This window comes from Mus caroli, chromosome 11 (genome assembly GCF_900094665.2).
Source record: "Mus caroli chromosome 11, CAROLI_EIJ_v1.1, whole genome shotgun sequence".
NCBI lineage: Eukaryota > Metazoa > Chordata > Mammalia > Rodentia > Muridae > Mus > Mus caroli.
The window spans coordinates 25,107,021-25,132,310 of record NC_034580.1 but is presented as its reverse complement, the minus strand read 5'-3'; the positions used below and the strand labels follow the sequence as shown (position 1 = coordinate 25,132,310).

The 25,290-nt window shown below is 35.4% G+C and overlaps 1 protein-coding gene across 5 annotated transcripts in view; it reads right to left on the bottom strand.

Annotated features, from left to right (window-relative positions):
- Ccdc88a (coiled-coil domain containing 88A) overlaps positions 1-25,290 on the bottom strand; it is a 137,153-nt gene that overhangs the window by 16,345 nt on the left and 95,518 nt on the right. For all 5 annotated transcript variants that reach the window (XM_021176112.2, XM_021176113.2, XM_021176110.2 and 2 more), the window contains exons 18-25: positions 17,815-17,979; positions 15,001-15,162; positions 13,289-13,566; positions 12,934-13,077; positions 9,780-9,966; positions 6,088-6,233; positions 1,543-1,635; positions 1,241-1,455 (exon numbers count right to left, since the gene is read on the bottom strand). In XM_021176112.2, the coding sequence (XP_021031771.1) occupies positions 1,241-1,455; positions 1,543-1,635; positions 6,088-6,233; positions 9,780-9,966; positions 12,934-13,077; positions 13,289-13,566; positions 15,001-15,162; positions 17,815-17,979 (1,390 nt within the window). The remainder of the gene's footprint in view (positions 1-1,240; positions 1,456-1,542; positions 1,636-6,087; positions 6,234-9,779; positions 9,967-12,933; positions 13,078-13,288; positions 13,567-15,000; positions 15,163-17,814; positions 17,980-25,290) is intronic.

Sequence of the window (25,290 nt, the reverse complement as noted above, 5' to 3'; positions counted from 1 at the left end):
TCCTGTAAGTTAAAATAATTAAGGATACACTTTACATTTTCTTAGTAGGATGACAGATTGTGTTTAAAGGTAGAAGATACAAATGACTTATTAGCCACCTGTAAAGGAAAACTTGATGATCTTTCCACATCAGTATTTATCAATTAGGTGGACAGAAAGCTAGATGGAAAAAGATCCTAGATAATAATCATCCTATGTGAAGCTAAAGAATTATACTGTTTCGAGAGACTATTATGGATATTGTATATGCATCTGTACTTTTTGTACTTATTGACTATCTAGGCTGCTAAAACTGTTCTGTGAAAAATATGCTACAGGAGCAAACACTACCTCCTTTCAGAGATATTTCATTCAAGGCCATATGTTGTACCAATTTTTTGAGTATTTTGAGAGCCACATAGATAGGCAACCCCTAAGGGAAGCACAGGCTGCTTTGCTTACTTTTTATTTCAAAAGAATAGTGGAGTTTGTTTGTTAGAAAGAGGGTTTTATGTAGCCAGCTGGCCTTGAACTCTCCCCAACACTGACATTACAGGTATGCATCACCATATCTGGCTACATGTATGTCTTTAAAACTTAGTGACACTGATAATGGTGTGATCAGAGTTTATAGTTTTTCAAGTACTTTATGAGAACACAAATAACCAACTTTGTAGACATCTTCAAAAGCTTAGTAATGAATTGTTTTCTCTTTTTCTTAAAATATATACTTTTTCAGGCTCTTACTTTGGTCTTTCTATTTAGCTAAAACACATACTAGTAAGTGAAGTATAAATTGTAGTAAGTCTAGAAATTGTATCAGGCACATTTTGTGGGACTTCTAAGTGTAATAAAAACTAAATCTTAAGTTTATATATTTACATTTCCCCATCTTTATTTCATTTTAACCAAAACTTCAGCAAGTACCCCGCAATAATTTTTGAGACTTCAGTTATCTTTAAATAATTCTGTAATAACTCTTCAAATTAGTATTTATTTTTTTACTTCCCTAATATAACTTTGTTCCAATTTTATGCTATAAAAGAATATGAGCAAAAAGCTCATTCTTAATTGAATGTTCTTTTTACAATAGTTTACCTTACTAGCACAATGATTCTTATCTCTACCTCTACACTATTGTAGTCTGCAATTAATATTATGAACATAAAGTTAAAATGAAATATCATTGATCAAACTAAGACTACTAGAAATTGTCTTTTAAAAGAGCAATCTAAATCAATAATCTGTTTAAAGCACTCACTGCTGCTCTTCTTGGTCCCCAGGGTTTGGCCATCTTCTAAAGAGTTTGATCCTACTGAAGAGCTGTCTTGACTGTCTTGATGGGGCAGCTGAAGAAATCCTTCACTGGAGTCTGAGCGGGTGGGTGTTAGTGTTAGAGATTTCTGACGTTCCCGGTTAATATCTTTTTTGGACTTTATCAATTTTCTCATTTTTAGAGTAATCCAGTTGCCTCTCCTAATAGAATTAGAAGAATTCTTAGTCTAAAGTTCAACAATAATAACATTTTCTTTAAAACAGATCCTTAAATTCGATTAGTGTTACCTTCTAGGAGGAGATGGGTCATAAAATTTGTATTGATCCATAATTTTCTCTTCTAATTTTTCTTTTTGTCGTCTCAATTCATTTAATTTATCACTATAAAAATGGAAATTACATTTTAGAGTATGCATATTTTATCCAATGACTTTATGACCATTACCTTACTTCCCAGAACATAAACAAATGCAGAAACCATTACTGATAAATGAGAACTAATTAAGAAGTAACAGTGATCTTCTTCCATATTTTTCCTTTAAATGTACTTAAATAAAAGGATATAGGACTTATAAGTTTCAATTCTTCTTGAAATCACATCTACATGAAGATAGATTTCTTTCCCTTTAGTCTGAATTACTCAAGCTTAATGTGGTACTTTGAATAGCAATGGCCCACATAAACTCATGTGTTTGAATGCTTAGCCCATAGGGAGTGGGCTCTATTAGAAGGTGTGGCCTTGCTGAAGTAGGCGTGGCCTTGTTGGAGGAAGTGTGTTACTGTGGGAGCAGGCTTTGAGATCACATATGCTAAAGCTGCACCCAGTGTGGTTGAACGTCTCCTTCTGCTGCTTGCATCTCAAGATGTGGAGCTCTCAACTTCTCCAGCACCATGTCTACCTGTAAGCCACCATGCTTCCTGCCATGATGATAATGGACTAAACCTTTGAAATTGTAAGCCAGCCCTAATTAAATGTTTTCTTTTGTAACAGTTGCTGTGGTCATGGTGTCTCTTTACAGCAATAAACCCCCAATTAAGGCACTTACTTACAAAGATTTAGTTCTGACATCCCTCTCTCAATGGATGAATATATTTTATTATCTACATTCTTTTTTTTTTTTAATTTTATTTATTATATGTAAGTACACTGTAGCTGTCTTCAGACACTCCAGAAGAGTTCATTTTTATTTTTCAATTAATTTATTTATTATATGTAAGTACACTGTAGCTGTCTTCAGACACTCCAGAAGAGTTCATTTTTATTTTTCAATTAATTTATTTATTATATGTAAGTACACTGTAGCTGTCTTCAGAGACCCCAAAAGAGGGCATCAGATCTCATTACAGATGGTTGTGAGCCATCATGTGGTTGCTGGGATTTGAACTCATGACCTTTGGGAGAGCAGTCTGTGCTCTTAACCACTGAGCCATCTCACCAGCCCTATTATCTACATTCTATATTCATTTCATGTTCTTAGTAGTATTTATTGCATACAGAAACATCATAGATTATAGAACAAGGTCTTTTAAAAAGCTTTCAATGCCAAAAATACTATTTACACAACAATTAACTAATGTTCACTTATAATGAGGAAGACATGGAGTTTATACAACAATGAAAAGTTAGGTTGCTTCGCTTATAATATAGTAGGAAAGAGAACATATACACAAAAGTGACGATTACATACCAAAACAACAAAAATAACCAAATAAAGTACTATGGAAATATAGCAGGCACCTATAAAGGAGAAAATATTTCTATCTTAAACATTCAAAAAAAGTCTTCTTGAAGACAAAGGCCATATTAATCTAGGTGTGACAATTCATGCCTATAATCATAGCACTCAGGAAGTAGAGCAAGAGGGTTACCTAGACATTTGCAGCCAGGCTGATGTACATAATGAGTTCTAGGTCAGCTAAGGTTACACAATACCCTTGTCTTAAAACAATGGAGGACAGTGGGGAGAAGAACAAAAGGGATGTATTACAGGGTTGATGAAATGGTTCAGTAGGTAAAAGTAAAAGTCCTTTCTGTCTAGCCTTGAGTCTGTCAATCAAATTCGAGTTTGATTGCTGGAACCCACACAGTAGAAGGAGAAAAACAACTCGCTCAAGTTGTCTTCTGACTTCCAAATACATGCTATAGTGAGTGCATGCCCATACATTACACATGAAATACAAAATTAAAAGATGTGAAAATTAAAAATTTAAAAGGCTATATATTACATAGGATGAAACAGATAAGAAGTCTAAAGTCTGAATGTAGGCAAAGGGGAGTAGTAAGGGAGCATTAGGTTTATATTTTCCTCAGTAGGAAATAAGATGCTTTAAATCCTATTACAATGTGATATTATGGGCCAACATCATCACTCAGGAGACAGAGTGGGCAGATCTCTGTGAGTTTAAGGCCAGCTAGCATTAAACAGTGAGACCCTGTTTCAAACTAAACCAAACAACAACAAAACACTAAAACCTAAAACAGAACAGAATCAACCAAACAAAACCATAAAGTGATATGAAATCTGTGGCAAATGGAATAGGATCTATCCTAAAGGTTAGGGATGAAGAGAACACTATGAGGCCAGTAGAGTTGGTGGGTGTGGTAGAGTCTACAGAAGGTGCTCTATGAAGAGATGCTGCTTAAAAGCTAGAGAGCTAATGTCTGGACTGACGCTTATGCAAGTCTGAGAGTTGAGAAGCTAATGGCAAACCATAGAGGACCATAGCTCACAGTACTAGTCTCCTTTTATCTGATGAAGTCTCTTACAAATCACTAAGTTTAGAATTTGTGTTTGCTGTCACTCCTTCCAGAACCACAGGATAGACATTTAGCTAGAAATGCCTTGACATTTAAGGTGGTTATTTGTAGCTTAAGTTCAATAAGTCAAAATAGAGAATATCTGAATGCCAACCATATAGACCAAAAATCACTGAAATCTGGAAATGAACTAACTGATGGTGAAAGTTAAGACGAAGACAAGAAGGCTTTCCTCTGCCCAAGGTACAGAAAATTTAAATATCAAAAATGTTACATCTGCTTGGGATTTTTTAACTTAAAATATCTTCTTATGGCTGAATGAAGGAATATATATCACTTAAAAGACTGGAGATGTGGAACAAATTGGCCAGTTACAAGTGAGATTTCTTTGCAAGTTTGCATTTATCTTAAAAGTTCATGTGAACTCTTTGTTCCATGAAATGATTGTATATTAATATAGATGTTTCACCACTCTAAACTCAGCAATAATTTAATGCTTTAGAAAAACATTGTATGCATCCTGCTTTCACATGCTTTGTCTTGCATCATCCTTAAAATAAACCTGGCAGCAGCAGCTAGCTCTTCTTTATAGAAGGTACTGCCAATGATAGGGAAATAAAGTGCGTTGGCGTGTACCCTGTGAGCTGAGTACTAAGTTAGGAGGCTCAATTTTAACATCTGGGTATTTGTGTTGTATTAGAGAACTTCTTACCTTATTGGGTTAAAGAAAGGGAAGAATTCTGTAAAGGTAAATCATAGCATGACAGAAAGACTGCCCACTGAGCTGCTGGCCCAACTCTGACCCTTTTCAGATTCTCTCTCTGTACAGGTACAACTTATCAATAAGCCAGTCAATTTTTCTATCATAGCTCTCTTGTAATTTGGTTTCAGTTCCATTCTATAGCATAGAAAAAGTTTGTAAAGTGCCTCTTTATGGTTAAGCCATTATTTATTGCTTGTGTTTCTTTTACTTGGTTCTATAAAGAATGCTTTTTAGGTCTTATATAATAATATACACTTATCACATCTCCATGTTTCTGCATTGGTACTTTCTTGGCCCAGTGTACTACCTCAAACCAGTTTCCACAGCACTTTTAAGTCTTAGCTTACTCAAGTCTCATCTTTGAAAAATTCATTTTGCATCTCCTAGACACAGATAACCTAGTATTTACTACATTCTATAGCCCTTAAGATATATCTCTCATTATAGAATCATTACACTTAAATATATACTACATTTCTGACTTTTTGCTTTATACTAGATGGGGCCTTTTTATTTTTTGAGATAGGGTCTGATGTAGACCAGGCTGATCTTGATTCCCAGTGTAGCCAAACATGACCTAGACCTTCTGAGAAAAGGCTTATGAGATCTCTCTTGTTCACATTGGACTTGAACTTGTAAATTCAAGCAGAATGTTTACAATATAAGAAACTTGAACATTCCTCTTAAGGCAGCATATCCTCCTTGAAGTTACTTCTTTGATGGCAGACTCCTAAAGACTCTCATGCTCACTCCTAAGAAAGGCCTGTTCCAGTCAGCTCTTCCTACTGTGGTAGGGTCCTCAGCCAGCTGACAACTGGTATCTGGTGACATGAAGGAGCAAATTTCTCAACTGGCAAAAAAATGGCCTGATTCCCTTACAGCATGGTCCGGAGGGTTTCATATGGTGTTGTATAAGTATGTTTTGTGACTGGTAATAGAATCTTGAGAATCTTTAGATCTCCCTGAGAAAGAAATTGCTGTTTCACAATAGTTTGAAATGAACAGAAATTATAAGGGTGCTAAATTCCATCTCATTGTGTAGAGCTCCAGATTCACTAACTGGTTTATTACTGTAAGATTAAGGAGGTCCTCCTTTCCAAGTGGAAATACAAGTTGTATACAGTCCACTATAGCACCATAAATTTGTCTTGCGCACTCAAGCAGTAAGATAATTTTAAATAAGAAAATACATACTGAAATAATGATGCAAAAACATCAAGAAAAATGAGCATGGATTTTTTTTTCTACCACTAGGTATAGCAGTAACATCAATGTATAATACTTAAGAATACAAAAATTATTTGGTACCTACATGTACTGTCTTTGTTCAACATGAAAGAGATCCTTGCTTTCCATATTTTGCTCCAGCAGTGTTCTGTTCTGTAGCATTAGTGTCTGGATCTGATCAAGTAGATGTCGATTTTCTTCTTCTAAATTTCCTTTAAGTTGGCTGAGCAACTGTTTAGATACAAAGTTTATTTTTGAAGACAAATTTCCATTTTATACAAATCATCTGAAACATCTAAAGCATTATTTATACTTATATACAACATACAGTATTTAAGGAAGAGTGACTTGATCAGAACACTACATGTTTATTTTAACAATGACACTATGCTAAATTACTTGTTATAAACATGTATTTTTAAAATTTATTTATTTTATGTATATGAGTACACTGTAGCTGTCTTCAGACACACCAGAAGAGGGCATCACATCCCATTGCAGATGGTTGTGAGCCACCATGTGGTTGCTGGGAATTGAACTTAGGACCTCTGCAAGAGCAGTCAGTGCTCTTAACCTCTGAGCCATCTGCCCAGCCCATAAACATGTGTCTTAATTCTTACAAATATTGGGTCAAATATATATAGTTCCAAAATCAGTGTCTTTTATCTTCAGATCTGTTGAAAAACTACATTCAAATCTTCTATTTAAATGGCTAAGAAATAAATGCCTAACATGTTAGTTAAAGCTCAAATCTATACAATGAGGATAGCTCCTGTCCTGTCAATATTGCTCCAAGGATTAAGTAACTTAGGTAAAGAATCTGGTTGTACCACGGTAGTTAATACACCTCACCCTTTTCCCAAGCAGTGTTTTCAAGTCAGCTTAAAAGTCTGTGAATAGTTTGGGTTGGCTTGATCAAGGAGATTAAAATAATTTAATCAATGATTGTTACTGTGGTGATTTGAATAAAAATGGCCCCAATAGGCCCATAGGGAGTGGCATTATTAGGAAGTCTGGTCTTGTTGAAGGAAGTGTGTCACCAGAGGCAGGCCTTGTGGTCTCAGAAGCTCAGCCAATGTGTTGATGCTACTTTCTACTGCCTGTATATCTGATGTAGAACTCTCAGCTACCTCTCCAGCACCATGCTATCTGCATGGTGGCATGATTCCCATCATCGATAATGGACGAAACCTCTGAACTGTAACCCACCCCCAATTAAATGCTGGTCATAATGTCTCTTTACAACAATAAAACTCTTTTAAAAAAAAAAGATTTATTTATTATATGTAAGTACACTGTAGCTGTCTTCAGACACTCCAGAAGAGGGAGTCAGATCTCATTACAGATGGTTGTGAGTCACCATGTGGTTGCTGGGATTTGAACTCAGGACCTTGGGAAAAGCAGTCAGTGCTCTTAATCACTGAGCCATCTCACCACCCCCACCAATAAAACTCTTAACTAAGACAGGTACTAACAGTTACTTTAAGCTTTATGTAAAACATCAGCAGAAATTTGAGATACACCAATTTGATTTGATATGACAAAGTTTACAAAACTCAAAGGAAATATTGAAAAAAGTTGTAATTTCTTCTAGATTACATTTATGAGTCTCCACACTAGGATTCAACAGATCTAGAACGAAGCCTCAAGATCTGTATTAGAAGCAACAATAACAAACAACTAACACAAGTCTCAAATAACTACTATGCTCACTACCTTCTACAGGGGAAAGTAAATATTTAAAACGTTCTCAAAAGGTACCAGGAAGAATGGTACTTATGAATATACATAAACATGCAGTTACAACAACTGTCAATACTGTATCATGTTTTGTCTATTTACAGTTCTAAAATTAAAACATGGTAGACTTCTCAAAAGCTTCATTTTTTTTCCTATCTAAAGCTTTGGTTTGTTTTTGAGACAGGGATTCAGGTAGCCCCAGTCCTGGCAGTGTGTGTATTTTCATTCGGTATACACGGGCCTGCTAGAAGATGGGAGATTATGAACAACAAAGGAGAGAGAGTGCACAAGAAGACCACAGACCAAACTGCCCTACAAGTCTCCTCCAACAAAAGATTCAGAGGAGTGCACCCTTGGGCTTCATTTTCCGTGGTGTATCAGCATCTTCTCGGCCCAACCACACACTCTTGAGCCAAAAGAAAGAGTTACTACTCATCACCACTGTTGTTTATCCTTATGGTGACCAGAGATAGTCAGAAAAGAGAAAAAATTTAAATATACACATAATTCAGTCAACTGTCACAGGTAATGTGTTTAGGTAACTAGTGCTCATGCCAAGAAACAGAGCATTAACTGTACTTCAGAAACACTTTTGCCCTGCCTCTAGTTCCCAACCCCCCCTACCAAGGTTACCTCTCAATCCCATCCTCTTACAATAGGTTAAATCTCTATCCTCTCCAAATCTTATTATATGATTTCACATCTAATCAAGTGCTAATATTTGATTCAAATTGTGACAAACAGCCAGCATGCTCTCTAATCTTTGCTGAGTAGCCTTCCAGACTATCAGTGATAAGTGTTAACTTACCAAATTCACTTCAGCTGTCTCATTTCTTAGAACTCCTAGTTCAATTTCACCAGTCCTAAGAAATTGGTCTGACTAAACTGATATTCCAACCTCAGGCTCTCTTAAGGCTCACTTTTGATGACTCTCAGAGATAGGGATTTTTATTTTTCTCTGCTTTTCCAAATCGAGTCAGTCTTCCCAATAGAAATCAACTTGTTTGCTGTGTATCCTGTGCTCTTGCAGAGCTAGCAGTAAACAATCCCTTATAACCACTGCCCACCCTTGCCCAAAAGGAAAAAGAGGTAAACACTGGAAAATCCTCAGAAAATCAGGGAGAATGGCTATTTATTCTGAATTTATATAAGCGACCATCTCCACTCAGCAACTATCAACATTGTACATCTTTGCTAAATTAATATTATGTGGCAGATTTGTAGAAAAATGGGAGCTGAAGAGATGGCACAACAGAGTCCTGGTTGCTCACAACTGTCAGGCAATTTGATGTCCTTTGGCTTCAGGCACCACACATTAAGATAAAACTCCCATACACATAAAATAATAAAAGAAAAACCGCACTTAAATCTCTTTCCTTTCTCCACCCTCTTGCAATGACCTTTCTGCTCCAAATCAAGTCAGTGTGAAGGAGGGACAGAGAAAAGAATAGCAAAGCAGAGAAATCACAAGGTAAGGAAGCCTCCTGTAGCCAACTACTAAACAAGAGTAAGATTTTCTTTTAATAAAACTATCTTGATTTTCAGTATGCAATTCTTTGAATTCTAGAGTCTGGAAATATGCCCTCCCCTCCTTTTTTACAGTTTTACCCAATTGTTTTGCTTTTTCATAAGGACTTGATTTAGTATCATGTTCCTTACTCTATCTTTCTAGAAAAATCCTAACAGTATAAATATGTTTAGACTTTTACAAATCATAGCTAGAATGAATGCCATGCCTTCTGAGCTCTGTTGAGTATTTAAGTATACATGCTTACAAACTAATGTTCCATCCTACTAATTTATAATTTCATGCTACAAGCTCAAAAACAGTTTTCAATAAACAAAACACATCTGGACAGATAAGTTTAAATGACTAATGACAAAGGATGAAATAAATGTAGTTTTTATCAATTACTTGTGACTTTCACATACACCAGTAAGTCTATGTACTAAGGCTGCCACTGTGCTATGAATCATTACTTTTAGGCATGTCTTGACATAAAGGAAGAAACAATGATTAAGTCTGTTGACACTCACCTCACACTGGTTATTTAGCTTGGTAGATGTGATATCTAGTTGCTGATACTGCTCCTTTAGCTTTGAAAATTCAGCTTCTAATCTTGTTTGTTCCAATTTAGAATTATTTAGAACACTTTTCAAATTTTTATGGTCCATTTGTAAAATTTCAGTCTCTTTTAAAAGCTGACTATATGTATAATTTAACCTACAATTAGAAATCATTAAGAAATATTTTAAGTTCTCACAACGTGAAAATTCTGTTATTAGCATTCAGACATATTTGCCAGTCTCTAATTGATCAATAATCAGTTTTTCTACAAAAATCATTTAATTAAAAGGAAAAAGAAAAAAAAAGAACCAATTAAATTATGATTTCATGGTGTAGTGGTTTGAATAGGTTTGGTCCAGGGAGTGGCACTCTTAGGAGGTGTGGTCTTGTTGGAGTGGGTGTGTCACTGTGGGTGTGGGCTTTGAGACCCTCTTTCTAGTGCCAGGAAGACAGTCTGCTCCTGGCTTCCTTTTGATGAAGATGTCGCACTCTTAGCTCCTTCTCCAGCTGCCATGTTCCTGCCTTGATAATGGATTGAACCTCTGAACGTGTAAGCCAGCTCCAATTAAATGTTGTCCTTTATAAGAGTTGCCTTGGTCATGGTGTCTCTTCACAGAAATGAAAACCCTAACTAAGACACATGGAAATTTCACATTCTAAATTAAATATAAACAAAGATCAAATTAAGTGACTCAATCAACCTGGTATTAAGTACTACACCAATGTGCTGGCTAAAACTTGAGAAACATGGGCATCAGCCAAATTATACATATGTAACTTTTGCAGCTGTGGTAAATTATTATTACTTGGTAAAAATCAAACTATAGCTATCAGTAAAAATCAAACTATAGCTATTTCTCCTTCTCACAATTTACTTTCAAAACAAGTCTTAACTGATCTTCAAAGACAGAGACTGACATTTTTTTTTTTTTTAAAGCCAGAGAGAAAATAGGCCATGATAGGCCACGTGCATTCCCTGTAGCAGGCTACTTTCCCTACCCTACTAACTTCAAAATATTGAATTTTTTAGTTTAGGAGCTGACATGCCACAGATAGTTGGCTGGATCTGGTCCATTAAACTGGATTTAATCTACACCAAGCTTATATTGTTAAGATTAGGAGCCCACAAAAAGAACACAGTAAACAAGACAAACTCTTGACTAGGTGGCCTTTGTTACAATACCTAAAATAGTTCATTCAATTGATTCTTCAAAAATTTCAACTCAACTTACAAAATTCTGAGCAATCAAATCTTTTTAAAAAACAAAAGTAGTAAAAAAAAATGGAAAACTTCCTCACATATCTGGCAAATGCACTACCAAAAGGTAAAAATCCATAAACAAAAAACCAGTATCACTCATATATATATAGTATATATTAACATTTATGACAATGAAAAAAATTCTCATCAATTACTTCTCACGAAGTGGGTATCAGAAAGAGACCTGGAGTATTCTAATTTATCACAAATGCTAAAATGAATTAGTGAGATGGCTGTCAGTAAAGCGAGCTAATCAATGACTTGGTTTTGACTTGAGAGATCTTACTTCAATAAGTTAGGTGGAAGAGTATTAAAGTATGATTTTCACTCTCAACCTTGGACCTCCACATGCACTCCCACATATTTGTCTCACTCATGCAAACATGCACACCACATGCACATACAACATACACACTACACTCTCAAGGCACTCCTGTGCGCGTGCACACACACACACACACACACGAAAAATGGAGAAAATGATGAAGTACAGTCTAAGACATTCGATGTCAACCTCTTACTTCCATGTTCACACACATTTGCACACAAACACATAAATGCCTATATCCCCACATACACACCCAAACCAAAAACCTCCTAAATCATAAGTGTTAAAATAAGTTCACTATTTTTTTCAAAGATTTATTTATTACTATATGTACGTGCACTGTAGCTGTCTTCAGACACACAAGAAAAGGGCATCAGATCTCATATTGGATGGTTGTGAGCCACCATGTGGTTGCTGGGATTTGAACTCAGGGCCTTCAGAAGAGCAGTCAGTGCTCTTAACTGTTGAGCCATCTCTCCAGCCCAAGTTCTCTATTTTTTAAAATACTGTCCTTTAAAACAAGAGTGCCAAATTAATGAAGTGAACAGAAGAGGCCAAGACAACATAGTCTAAAAAAGAAATTTCGGTATTATTTGTGATTAACCAGGCAATTAAGAGTTATCAGTCTTCAGGTAAAGCCATATGTGCACATGTGCATACATGTATAGACAGTGATTGCTTTTTACTTTAGTAAGTCTTACTTACTAAAGCTTTTTCTTGTCATAGGAAACGGCCATTAGTAAATAAATACTGGGCAAGAACAGGCCAGAGACACAGAAAACTCATTCCAAGCCTGTGACATTATTTTGGTCAAAATGTACTGGATTTAATTCATATTAGTCAAGTTTTTTTTCTGGAGGCTCCATAGAAATGTATAGTTTGATGCCTGGGAAGCCCAACTGAAGTCCATGAACTATTCTAGCCATTTTTAAAATGCCAGCAATGATCAGCTACAATAAATATCTTTATAATAAATATCTTCTCCAAAGTTTGGTATAACCCTTCCTTTCTGTTCTATAACTTGTCACAATATGGTCTTCAAGTGCTTGTTCTGTCCATGTAGCATCCTCATTATAAACCATAGCCTATTTAGCAATGTATTGTGCTTATTGAATTCAACATCTTCAGAAATCTAGTTATAATAACTTTAGAAAACTAAATTCAAAACTGCAAAGTATCAAGATGAAGATGGCTCTAGTGATTTAGGGCCTTTTAGAAAACGGCAAGGTAATTAAAAAGTTGAGTTGTGTACACGTGCACCTATACACACGAACACGCGTATACTGGGCTGGGAAGATGGCCAGTCAATGAAATATCTGCTCCTAAAAACCAAAATAGCATAAGAGTAATTCCCTAGTAAGTCTAAATTGTGAATGCTATTAAACACACACACACACACAGACACAGACACACACACACACACACACACACAGACACACACACACACACACGCACGCACGCACGCACGCACGCACGCACACACTCACACCCAGATAAGGCATGACAAGTTAAATACATGAATACACATCATTACCTATCATTTTCACCACAAAGCTTCTTGTACTCTGAAGCTACCACTTCATGGTTTTTGCTTTCAAGCAGCATTTTTTCCTGTTCCATTTTGATCATTTTTTCCAAATCTTCCAATTGTCCTTTCTGTTTTAATAACTGATTGTAACTGGGAGGGAGAAGGAGTTAGGTATTTCGTTTATAATAGTTCTAACAAAGAAAATGTTTTAGAAAAGAAATAAGTAATTTCTTAACAAATATCAAATGTAAATTCATATAAATTCCTTCCATAAATTATCTCTTAGATCGGTCTAATATATAAAATTTATTATTCTACACAAAGAAAATTTGTTTTAAATTAACTCAGTATGATAAGTTACCGGTCTTCAAGGTCTTTATGTTCCACTTCAAGATTTTTGTGAGCAGACTTCAGGGTGCCATGTTTAGAGATCAGAGATTCATACTCTGAAGCTTGCCGCTCATGAAGAAGTTCCAGCTTTTCATGATCTTTTATCAGAGCATCATACAGAGATTTCAAGTCTTCTCGTTCTTTCATTATAGATTCATTTTCATTTTCTAAGGAAGACTGCTGGATTAGAAGCTGTGCATTCTGGTTCATAAGTGAAGTACTTTGTGAATTAAGGGTAGAATTTTCAACCTGTAAGAATGTGTCTATTATTAACAGGCTTAGGAAAAAGTTGCCAGAGATGGTGGTACATTTCTTTAATCCCAGCATTTAAAAGGAAGAGGCAGGCATTCAAATTACTAGGTGAGTTTGTGAGTGTGAGTGCAAGAGAGAGTTCATGTCTGTGGTGGCATGAGTGTGGAAGCCAGAGGACAACTGTAGGATTTACTTCCATGCTTGTACTATATAGACTGCAAGGACTGAATTCCAGTCACCAGGCTTAGCAGCAAGCATCCTTGACTGCTGACTGTCATCCTGCTAGACCTATTCTTTTTTTTTTTTAAACAGTGTCTCTTCCTAGCCTAGGCTGGCTAGTCAGTGAGCTGCAGAGATTCACTTGTCCATGCTTCTCAGTGTTGGGATCACAGGCATTTGCCCCCATGACTGGCTTCTTTTGTGACCTGATTGAACTCAGATCCTTCTGCTAGGTACTGACTGAGCTAGGTATCTCCCCAATCCATGTGTTGCTCTTTTTAACAAAAAGTTATAATGTTAACTTGAATAATCCTAAAGAATTAAGGTTACCTGTTTAACTATTTTTAGACCTGAAAAACTATTTCTGGAAGATCTTTTTGGAGTCTAAATTAGCATTTACTTTGCCATTTGGAAAAAAATAAAACTTTAAAGGAGGAATCAGTTTCCTCCCTTCCTTTCACCTGGACTGTTCTGTGGGAACTGGTATTGGCATGTGTGCTAAGTTGAAGATGAATGATTTGGATTGCATCAAATGATTTCAGCAAAATCTAAAGGCAAAATTTCTATGTTGTATTCATTTCTCTTTTTTTTTAATATTTTTTATTACATATTTTCCTCAATTACATTTCCAATGCTATCCCAAAAGTCCCCCATACCCCCCCCTCCTTCCCTACCCACTCATTCCCATTCTTTTGGCCCTGGCATTCCCCATTTCTCTTTTTTAAAAATTTATTTTTTTCTTTTTACATCCCACTCACTGCCTGCCTCTGACCACCCTTTTCCATTATTCATCCCCCAAGCTCCCCCTTCCAAGGTATTCCTCTATCCTGGCACTTCAAGTCTCTGTAAGGCTAAGTGCTTCCTCTCCCACTGAGGCAAGACAAGTCAGTCCAGCTAGAAGAACATATTCCATGTAAAGGCAACAGCTTTTGGGATAGGCTCCACTCCAGTTGTTTAAGACTCACATGAAGAATACCAAGCATTAAGAATGAAATAAGAAATATTGTGTTACAGTTATACTCTAATAAAACAAGGGGTCAATTTGTTGAAAGGATAGAAAGATTCAAAACTAAATATAAGATCATCTTCACTTCTTTGCTTTTTTTAATTAGATATTTTCTTCATTTACATTTCAAATGCTATCCCGAAAGTCCCCTATACCCTCCTATAACAGTATATAATTAAGTATATAATTAAAGTGTTTGGTACAACCTGAAGTTTGGCATTCTGTGTCTGAAGCGTGGTATTCTGCTCCTGCAATGACACTGTCTGCCTCTGCAGTGCAAGAATCTGAGCCTGCAAATTATTATTTTGTGTTTCAAGTTGCTTCAGTTGAGTTTTCAGTGCTTGCTTCTCTGCTTGCAGCGTAGCATTCTTAAAACAAGAAAAAGATATCACACTTATTAAAAATAAACGTTAAGATATTTTCTTTAACAGATAATGGTATTTAATAAAATGATCTTAAACAATCTCAAAAAAGAAAGTCTTCCCCCCTCAATCACAAGTTGCAAATATTTAATCCATTATAAAAGACTGCAATACTGCTATAACCTTAAAATACTATTGTGCCTGTGTTCTGTCTGCTTTATAATGTCCTGAAATAAAATACTTTCTTTGCTGAAGGTGCAGGTTAGTGGTCGAATGCTTTCCTAGGTTGTATCAATTAAAAAGGTATACCTTTTCAATGTATACATTGGTGAATGGTGATTCTGGGCACAGGAGGAAAAATATGTACTTTCAGAACATTTGGAAGAGAAGCAAAATTACACAAATAATTTTAGTCATCTATTAGAAAATGTAGTTCCACAGATATTACATTCTTTTGTTGTTTGTTTTTTTGCTTTTGTTTTTCATGGTATAAAACTAAGTCTCTATTTCAACTATGAAGACTTGAAGTTTATTCAAAAATTTTATCATTTTCAATATTTCCAATATGTACAGCCATATTTTCATCTTATAGTTACAATATTAGTCATGGGCATAAAAATGTGAGGCATGAATTTTACACATTTAAGATTACTTATAAATTAAATTTCATAAAATATAAATTTGTACTAAAAAGTGTAACTAAATAATAGAAATAAAATTTGAAAATATAAAATACTCTAATTAGGCTGACCACTTTATACGTAGTACTGACTAAAGAGAAAAATGATACAAATGAATCACAAAATTTTGTTGTATCTTTAATAGAAGACAAAGATACCTTTATTTGTATATTATATAAACAATACAACAATGTATTAAACAGAGATTGTGATTTGACCCATAAAAGTCAAAGCTGAGGAAGGAAGCTGTACTAACAGCATAAAGCATCAGCAATCGGGAGAAAAAAGAGGAGGAAGAACTATGAGTTTCAAGTCAGTTTGAGCTACAAGTGGAGAACTTGTCTCAAACAACAAAAATAGCAACTAGTAAACACACAGAGAAGCTAAGATAGATAATTATACTGTACTCTTTTTAAAAATCATCTGTTGAAAGGATGATAAACATGAAATACTGCTGTGTTCAAGCACACACACATGTTGTTTTAATACAGGGTATCATATAGTCTAGAATTTGTCTTGAACTTACCATATAGCCAAGTCATTCAGAAACACTGTAATGGATAAAATTGAATGTCAGGTTGATAGGATCTAGGCTGTCTAGGAGATAAATCACTGGGCATGTCCGTGAGGGGGTCTCTAGATTGGGTTTACTGATGTGTATAGTACCATGACATGGACTGGTGTATAGACTGAATAAAGATGAGTTGTGCTGGGCAACACTATTTCTGTGCTTTCTGACTTGCAGATGTAATATGAACAGTGCCTAAGGCTCCTTTGTCATGATTTCCCTGCCTTAATGGACTGTATCCTTGAACTGTGAACCTATCTTTCTTTTCCTTATAAGTTGCTTCTGACAGGTATCTTTATAACTAATAGAGAATATTGTTATGAAGAACTGAGGCTGAATCTGGCCATATAGTCCTCAGGCCTTTGGAATTAGAATCCAAGAACATTATGGAAGAGTTTGGAACTTTGAAAAGTGCTAGGATGACATAAGCAAGGGCCAATCTTGTTAGATTTTGGAGGAACAAAGGCACTGGAAAAAATAACTATGGAGAACTAGGATAGAGGCCATTTGCATTGTATGGTGGTACCAACCCGGTTGTATTCCGTCCATGTACTGGGACACTGAACTTAAAAGAGTCATGGACTAATTGCCTTGGTGGAGAAAAATCTCACAGTGTCGTGGTTGCTGCTCACTGATTTAATTCTGTCTACAATTTGAAAGAAAAATAAGCAGAACAAAAATATACAAAAGGGGGGCTGACAACAAGAAGAGGGTGTAAAGTTGCAGGTAAGACTAGATCTGAGACAGCAGCCATAATTAAAATTAATTTTTTCTTTTTAGACAGGGTTTCTCTGTGTAGTCCTGGCTGACCTGGAACTCACTCTGTAGACCAGGCTGGTCTTGAACTCAGAAATCCACCTGCCTCTGCCTCCCAAGTGCTGGGATTAAAGGCATGTGCCACCACACCCGGCAGCAGCCATAATTATTAAAGAGATTAGCCTTGTGCTCTTCACTGGAACATCAAAGGTGACCTGAGTAAATACCAGATTCCACCCATCCGACTCCATTTCGCAAAAATTGGTAATGATTTCAAAGGAGAGAGTTTAAACTGTGAATACCACTGATTTGATTTGGTAAAAAACAATCAAGGAAGGAAGTCGTTCTCCCAAGTCAGCCTGGAAAGTATACAAAGGCTAAGTATAATCCTATAGGTTACACCTTAAGCTGGCACAAGAACTTGATAGCATGTCCACATGATAGTGGTTTTGCAGACATGAGGGTGGGAGTGTTGATTAAGTTTGTGATTGACTTATAAGATGGTAAGGAGCAAAGCACACTAAATCTAGATCTGTCTTTTTTATGTGATAAACTAGATAAGAAAGTATAAAATAAAATTATCAAAGATAAATATAACCAACAGTTCTATATTTTTGAAGAATTTTGTTCCTACTAAAATTTTTAAATACTTACGTTTCTTTCTACTTCAATTAACCTGTCTTTAACTTTCAGGAGCTCTCTAGTCGCTTCTTGACTTTCTCGTCCCCACTTGTCATCTTCTCCAGAGACTGGAACGGAACTCTGTACCATCCTTTCCTCATCTTGTCTCTGTTTGAGAGCTTCATAATTTTTTTTCACCTAAAATTGTTTAAAATATTTTAATGGAAAGAAAACAAATCACCTGGATTTCTCTATTTCTCAGTTACTTTGGGTCTGTATTGGCCCAGTGAATATGATAGATAAAATGGGATAAATGTGTGATTACCCTTAATGTGATCAAAAGCTCTTTGAAATGCAAATTTGGGGGCTGGAGAGAAAGGTCAGTATGCTTTGCTATTGTTTTTAATGAAAATGGACCTACAAAGCCTTTTTTAAAGGAATCTGAACAGATTTTTGGGTTATATGTACATAGAGAAACATTATACCAAATTCCATTCATATGAACAATTAATGTCTACTAATAAAATACGATCAAGATTAAACCATAGAAGATAATAAACTAAATAGCAAGAGCAAAGAAGAAAATGGCCCTTCATGAAGATTAACCAGACACTGATGTACTACTTAGTACTAACCACTACTTGTAGAGCAACCTTGAACCTATTTAGAAATCCCTATATAAAGAGCAAATAAATATCTGCCATATGTTAACATTAGCTTTAAAAGATCCCTAAACTAAGGTTGGGTATCTTTAGGAATCTTACTAAGAATAATGTACTACCTAGAATTAACCATGTTAATAAAATACGACTTATTTATTTAGCTCTTGATTCATATTAGTGTAAATTATATTGTAATAAGAAATTCAAGGATGTATCTTCTACAGGAATTTTTTAGTTGATTTTTGTTGTTGTTGTTTATTGTCTTGAGATAAGGTCTTATGTAGCCCCAGGCTATCCTTTAACTCCTTAGTTTCTAAGAAAAGCCTTTCCACCGCCTGTTAAGTGCTAAGAAACTCAGTTACCACCCTCGGCCTCAAATGACTTAATGTAGGTTATAATAACACCAGAAAAGACTGCCTAATATATAGACTTTAACTGTTACTAATATGAAAAACTTGATAACAAGATTGGAAAATGATAACCAAAAATAGGAGAGTTGGAAATAAAATTCAAGGCTTCTGATTTATAGTTTCTTCAAGTGTAGTTTTAGCTTACATATCATTAATAAAAATCCTTATATACTCACAGGAAATGAATAAAGTTTGAGTCAGAATAAATAGTCACTACAACAAAGCAACGTAAAGTCAATTTAAAATTTAATTTTAATTTTTTTTGGTTTTTCTTTTCTTTTTTTATTATTAATTAATTAATTAATTAATTATACATGAGTACACTGTAGCTGTCTTCAGATGCACCAGAAGAGGGCATCAGATCTCATTACGGGTGGTTGTGAGCCACCATGTGGTTGCTGGGATTTGAACTTCGGACGTTCAGAAGAGCAGTCGGGTGCTCTTACCCACTGAGCCATCTCACCAGCCCCCAATTTAAAATTTAAAATCCATTAAGTTAAGGTTTTGACTGTGGGATGGCAACCCCCTCCCTCCACTTGATGCCCTCTCTTCTACTGGTGGTAGACTCTGCAAGTTCCTTCTCCCCATTGGTGAGCATTTGATCTAAGGTAATTTTGGAGCACCACCCCCCCCCCCTTAAGGTTGACTGTTTCCATTCTTTCTACTGGCTCTCTGAGCTTCACTCCTGTTCCCCAACCCCCAATGGACAGAAGACAGGGACCCCTGTGGTTGAATTAGGAAAAAATAGGAAGAAGCTTAGGAGGAAGGCAACATCATAGGAAGACCAGCAATCTCAACTAACCTGGACCCCTGAGACCTCTCAGACACAGAGCCACCAACCAGGCAGCATACACTAGTTGATAAGAGGCCCCTGACACACATACAGCAGAAGGCTGCCTGGTCTGGCCTCAGTGAGAGAAGATGCACCTAATCCTGGAGAGACTTGAGGCCCCAGGGTGGTGTGGGGACATTCTCTTAGAGACAGGGGCCGGGGAGAATGGAATGAGGAACTGTTAGAGGGGGATAACAACTGGACTGTAACAAAAGGTTAAAAAATAATAAAAATCAAATCAAATCAAATCAAATCAAGACACATACCACCATAAAAAGTTAAAGTTTAAAGCAATTTAAAGTAGTATTGTAAATTATACTGTAAATTCAAATTTTTAATGACTATAAAAGGTAATATAATATAGTTACTAATGTTGATTATAAGAGATTTTTGGTCTACTTTTTAGAATAATATATGTATTATGAGTTATATATGGAATATGATAATATATATATATAACCATATAACATCAATATGACCAGAGTATTTCTATAACCCTGGAAGGGTTACTGCTTACAAAACAGCATTTTGCTTTTTTTTTCACTAAAATTCAGTTTTGCATAACTTTATATAAATTGCACAGTATAATCTTTTTTTTATGTTACATTTTTCTAAGCATATTTTTAAGCTTTAATAATACATTAAATGAGTCAGTAATTTTTCTCTTTTCTACTTTTGTACTATCTTTTAGTATATGGATGTACCAAAATTTCCTTATTCAATTACCAGTTGAGGGTCACTGGGTTATTTCTAATTTTTAATCAGTTTTTGTGTACAGATTTTAATTTTAATTAATAATTTTAATTAAAACTCTATGTGTAAAGATGTTTGTGTACACATGTGTGCATATGGCTTTGGAGACCAGAAGTGTATTCCTCAACTGCTCTCTCTTTGCAAACATTAGACATGGAGCTGGAAAAATTAATGGCTTAGTAACTAAGAGTGACTTGCTGTTCTTTTAGAGGATTCAAGTTCATTTCCCATCACCCCTGATGAGTCACTAACAACCAAATGCCTTTAATTCCAGTTCCAGGGTTTCAACATCCTCTTCTGGTCTCCTCAGGCACCAGTTAAGGTAACCCCCCCTCCACTGACATCCACACACAAACATACAGTTAAATTTAAAAAGTAATTTAAAAAATTAGACATGATTAAATTGGTTTCATTCCAGGGATGTGTAGGTATTTTGAAATATACAAGTCAAACAAATAAATCAAGTAATGCAACACCCAAACACACTCTGAGACACAAATCACTGCATTCCCTTAGATTCAGAAAAGGTTTCCAATAAAGTTTAACATGTCCTGATAAAAGCCCTGGAGAAATCAGAATATAAACGCATACCTTAACATAATATATGTTATGTGCAACAAACCTATAACCAACATTCTAGTACCCAGGGAGAAACCGAGCCCGTTCCTTCTAACCCTGGGATGGAGCGAGACTGTCTTCTCCACTGTTACACATCTAGACCTGATGTTTTACTATAACATTAAGGCAAGGTAAAGCAATAGAAAAGAATAAACAGAAAAACAAGTCAAACTATTTATATGTTTGAGAATATGATCCTATCTGGAAAAGACCTTAGAGGTCCCATCAAAAATGCTTAGACCTGATTGAAACTTTTATCAAAATACCCAGATATAAAATCATCACCTAAAAATCAGTAGTTTTTCTGTATACTGATGATGAACATACTGAGAAACTAGGAAAACATTCCCATTTACAATAGCTCAAAGAAAAAGAGAGGACTAAATCTAAGAAGCTAAAGAAACCTTTACAGAGCTTTTGGAACAGAGACAGTAGAGGGGTAAGATGCAGCTGCTAGAGTATCCTGGGAGATTCACAGGTGGAATCGGATTTTTAATAAGGCTTAGTTGTTGCGCCCAGAGATTGAGTTAGCACTGGAAGAAGAAAGAAGAAGAAGAAAGAAGAAGAAGAAGAAAGAAGAAGAAGAAGAAGAAGAAGAAGAAGAAGAAGAAGAAGAAGAAGAAGAAGAAGAAGAAGAANAAGAAGAAGAAGAAAGAAGAAAGGAGGAGGGAAGAGGGAGGAGGGAGGAGGGAGGAGAAGGAAGCAGGAAGCAGGAAGCAGGAAGCAGAAGCAGAAGCAGAAGCAGAAGCAGAAGCAGAAGAAGAAGAAGAAGAAGAAGAAGAAGAAGAAGAAGGAAGAAGAAGGAAGAAGAAGAAGAAGAAGGAAGAAGAAGAAGAAGAAGAAGAAGAAGAAGAAGAAGAAGAAGAAGAAGCTTTACAGAAGAGATGAGGATTCTAATAGATGGAAAGACCTCCCATATTCACAGACTATCAAAATTAATATTTTGAAAATGGCTATATTATACCAAAATTTTTGTAATCAGCTAATTAGTTTATTTACTAATCTAATTTGAATTATGTTTCAGATTATACTGAATTAACAGATTCGTTTGTGATCTTATTTATTCTAGTACTAGGGATTGAATCTAGGCTTTGCGCATGCAAGACAAGTGCTGAACTACTAAATTAAGTCCAAACCTGAGACCTGTCATTTTAACAATATCAAACGTTTCAGTTGATGATATGGTATTCCTTTTCATTTACTAAGTTAGACATTCTATTTCATTAGTGCAGTTCTTTATGGTATTTTAAACTAATTTTTCATTGTTAAAATATACAGATATGGTTGAGTTTTATGTACTGATCTATAACCTATTTCACTTGATAAAACATACTTTATAAAGTTTTCTACAAATTCTTTAAAATTTCCATCCAAAACAATCATGTCAGAAGTTTATAAAATATCAATATTTCATGTTTTCCAATCTGTATTTCTCGGGCTGAAGAAATGGCTCTGTGGTTAAGAGCACTTACTGCTCTTCCAGAACATCCAAATTTGGCTTCCAGCCTCATCTAGCAGTTCACAACCACATTTAACTATAGCTCCAGGGGATGCAACACTCTTCTGGCCTCCACAGGCACACAGGTGGCATATACCACACATATATATACATAAAAACAAAATTAAAAAAATCAGAATTCTTCCCCTTTCTTCTCACATGTGAAGCCCAACAATACAATGTGTAACAGAAACAGAGAGCAGTGCCTCTGCTTTCCTTCTAAACGTAAGTACTCTTTTACTATAAGGATGATGTTCATTGTAGGGCTCCTATAAACATTTTATTTAATAAAGTTCATTTTATATGTGATTCATATGAAATCCTTTATAATTGTGGATAGATAATTCTCCACATCACTGTATCAATATTGACATAGTTTGAAACTGTTGTTAGATACAAGAACATTTAATCTTCCTTTATCATGAAGCTAGAATGATTATTTTATACTTTTTAGCTGATGTCATTGCTTTAAAACTATTTAATAGCAATCTTTTAATAAGTGTTACAATAATACACTGTCTTTCATCAAACTTCCCTGTAGATGGCATTTTCATTGAATACAGTCATCTCTACTTTAGGATAAGTTTTTTTTTTTAAACTAAATATCTACATCATTTGGTTTAAAATGTCCCTTTTACTACTTATTTTAATTTGTCTAATCTGTCCTCTGTTCTATTTTTCTGCCTCCCTTTGGATGGTTTAAATTCTCTTTTATACTTCTATGTCAAAACTTAGCCTTTATATTATTCATCTTTACCTTTCAGAATCTATTTTCAAGTTATATGCCTCTTTGAATATACAGTATTGAAAGCTTAGAAAAATACAGTTCCATTTGAATTCATGTATAAAGGAGTAACCCAGTTTATAGCAGTTATACAAAGTAGCTGAAGTTAAAGACAATGATAGAATTTGATATCTCTAATATTTAAATTTAAACCACACAAACTAACCCATGCTCAAACCTGCTTTCTCTTTTGAGCTGAATAGCTTCATGGCGATGTATTTATTACTCACACTCTCTAACAGTACAAAATTTAGGACATAAAGGTGATTAATAACTACTTTATGCAGAACTCTCAACCAGTGTATGTTCCATGGCAAAATCTGTGACAAATATCAGTAAAGATGCTGTAGGTAACTGGCAAACAAAAAGTCTTCTCTTTTTGCAGAAGAAACTAAAATTTGATTAACTCTTTATCTAGTCTAGAAGCATAGTAAAATTAGAATAGTGTATTATTATGCAATAATGCTTATGGAGGAAAGAAGACCGATGATTGGAAGACTACATCTGGAATAGGAAAACTAAAGACCCAATAGGAAGCAGACTCACTGGATTTCTCTACAGGTAGCTGCTCTTATAGTCAGTATGCATACCTAGGAAAATTTAAATTTATGTCTTTGAAGTTAAATGACTTAATGAAGCACCAAGTCTCAAAATCTTGGCAGCTCTCTTCTATTCCAGTGTGTCTGACATTTTCCTTGAACCATAACCTGGAAAGAATATGTCTCATAGACTAGTGAAATGGCTCAGTAGTTCAAAGTGTTTGCTGCCAAGCAGGATGACCCGAGTTTGATTCCCAGGACCAATATGCAGAAAAGAGAGCCTCTCAACTTGTCCTTTGACCTCCAAAGGCACTCTCTGTGTGTGTTTCCACTCTGTGTGTGTGTGTTTCTGTGTATACAAACACAAATAAAAGTAAATGAAAAAAAATTAAAGACTCAATCTCACATAATTATATGGAGAGATAGAACACTGATTAGCCATCTACTTGTATTTCCTAAAGTTATGCTGGATAGAATAGTTCTAAGTGTGGCCTACAACAATCTCCTTTACCTGTTTGGATGCTTCTACAATCCTTGTGCCTAGGAAAGAAGTAGGATGGTCAGCTCAAGCCACCCTTGCCTACCCTGTGCTACAAGAGAGCCTGTCAAGAAAAAAGAAAAATAAGACAAGTATTGTGGGGCTGGAGAGATGGCTCAGTGGTTAAGAGCACTGACTACTCTTCTGAAGGTCCTGAGTTCAATTCCCAGTAACCAAATGGTGGCTCACAACCATCTGTAATAACATCTAATGCCCTCTTCTGGTGTGTCTGAAGACAGATTCAGTGTAAATCTTTAGACCAGAGTGAGCAACCTTCATTCCCAGCAACCACATGAGGGCTCACAACCATCAGTACAACTATAGTACACTCATATACATTAAATAAATAAATAAATAAATATTTTAAAAAAGAAAAGAAAAAAAAAAGGACAAGTATTGGGGCAAGAAGACTGAAGACAGGAAGAGTAAACAACAAGGCTCTATGGTTTATCACTTACCAACCTCAGAAATCAATTCATGCACTGAGTGAAAACAGTGCCTAAGCTGACTGACTTGGTGATCTAGAGCCCTGCTGCTATGTCATTTTCACAGTCCTATCTTTACAAATTAAAATTTACCTGGTGAATCAACAGGAAAAATGCACCAGAGTAAAGGTATCAGTATCTTCAAAACTAGTGAGTTTTTTGTCATCTCTTGTCCATCCCTCTTCTATAATCCTTCACATGCCCCTACCTTTAAGAGGAACTATTACATACTTGAAAACAATTGAGAAAATTCTAGCACTTCCCTATGATAGGTAACTGTGTAAGTATACTACCAGATACATGAAACAGAATAAAATACTAACATAAATACACGTGAGTTTGTATTTTCTCTCTTTTTCTTCCCAACTACTTATAGAACTATTACAAAGA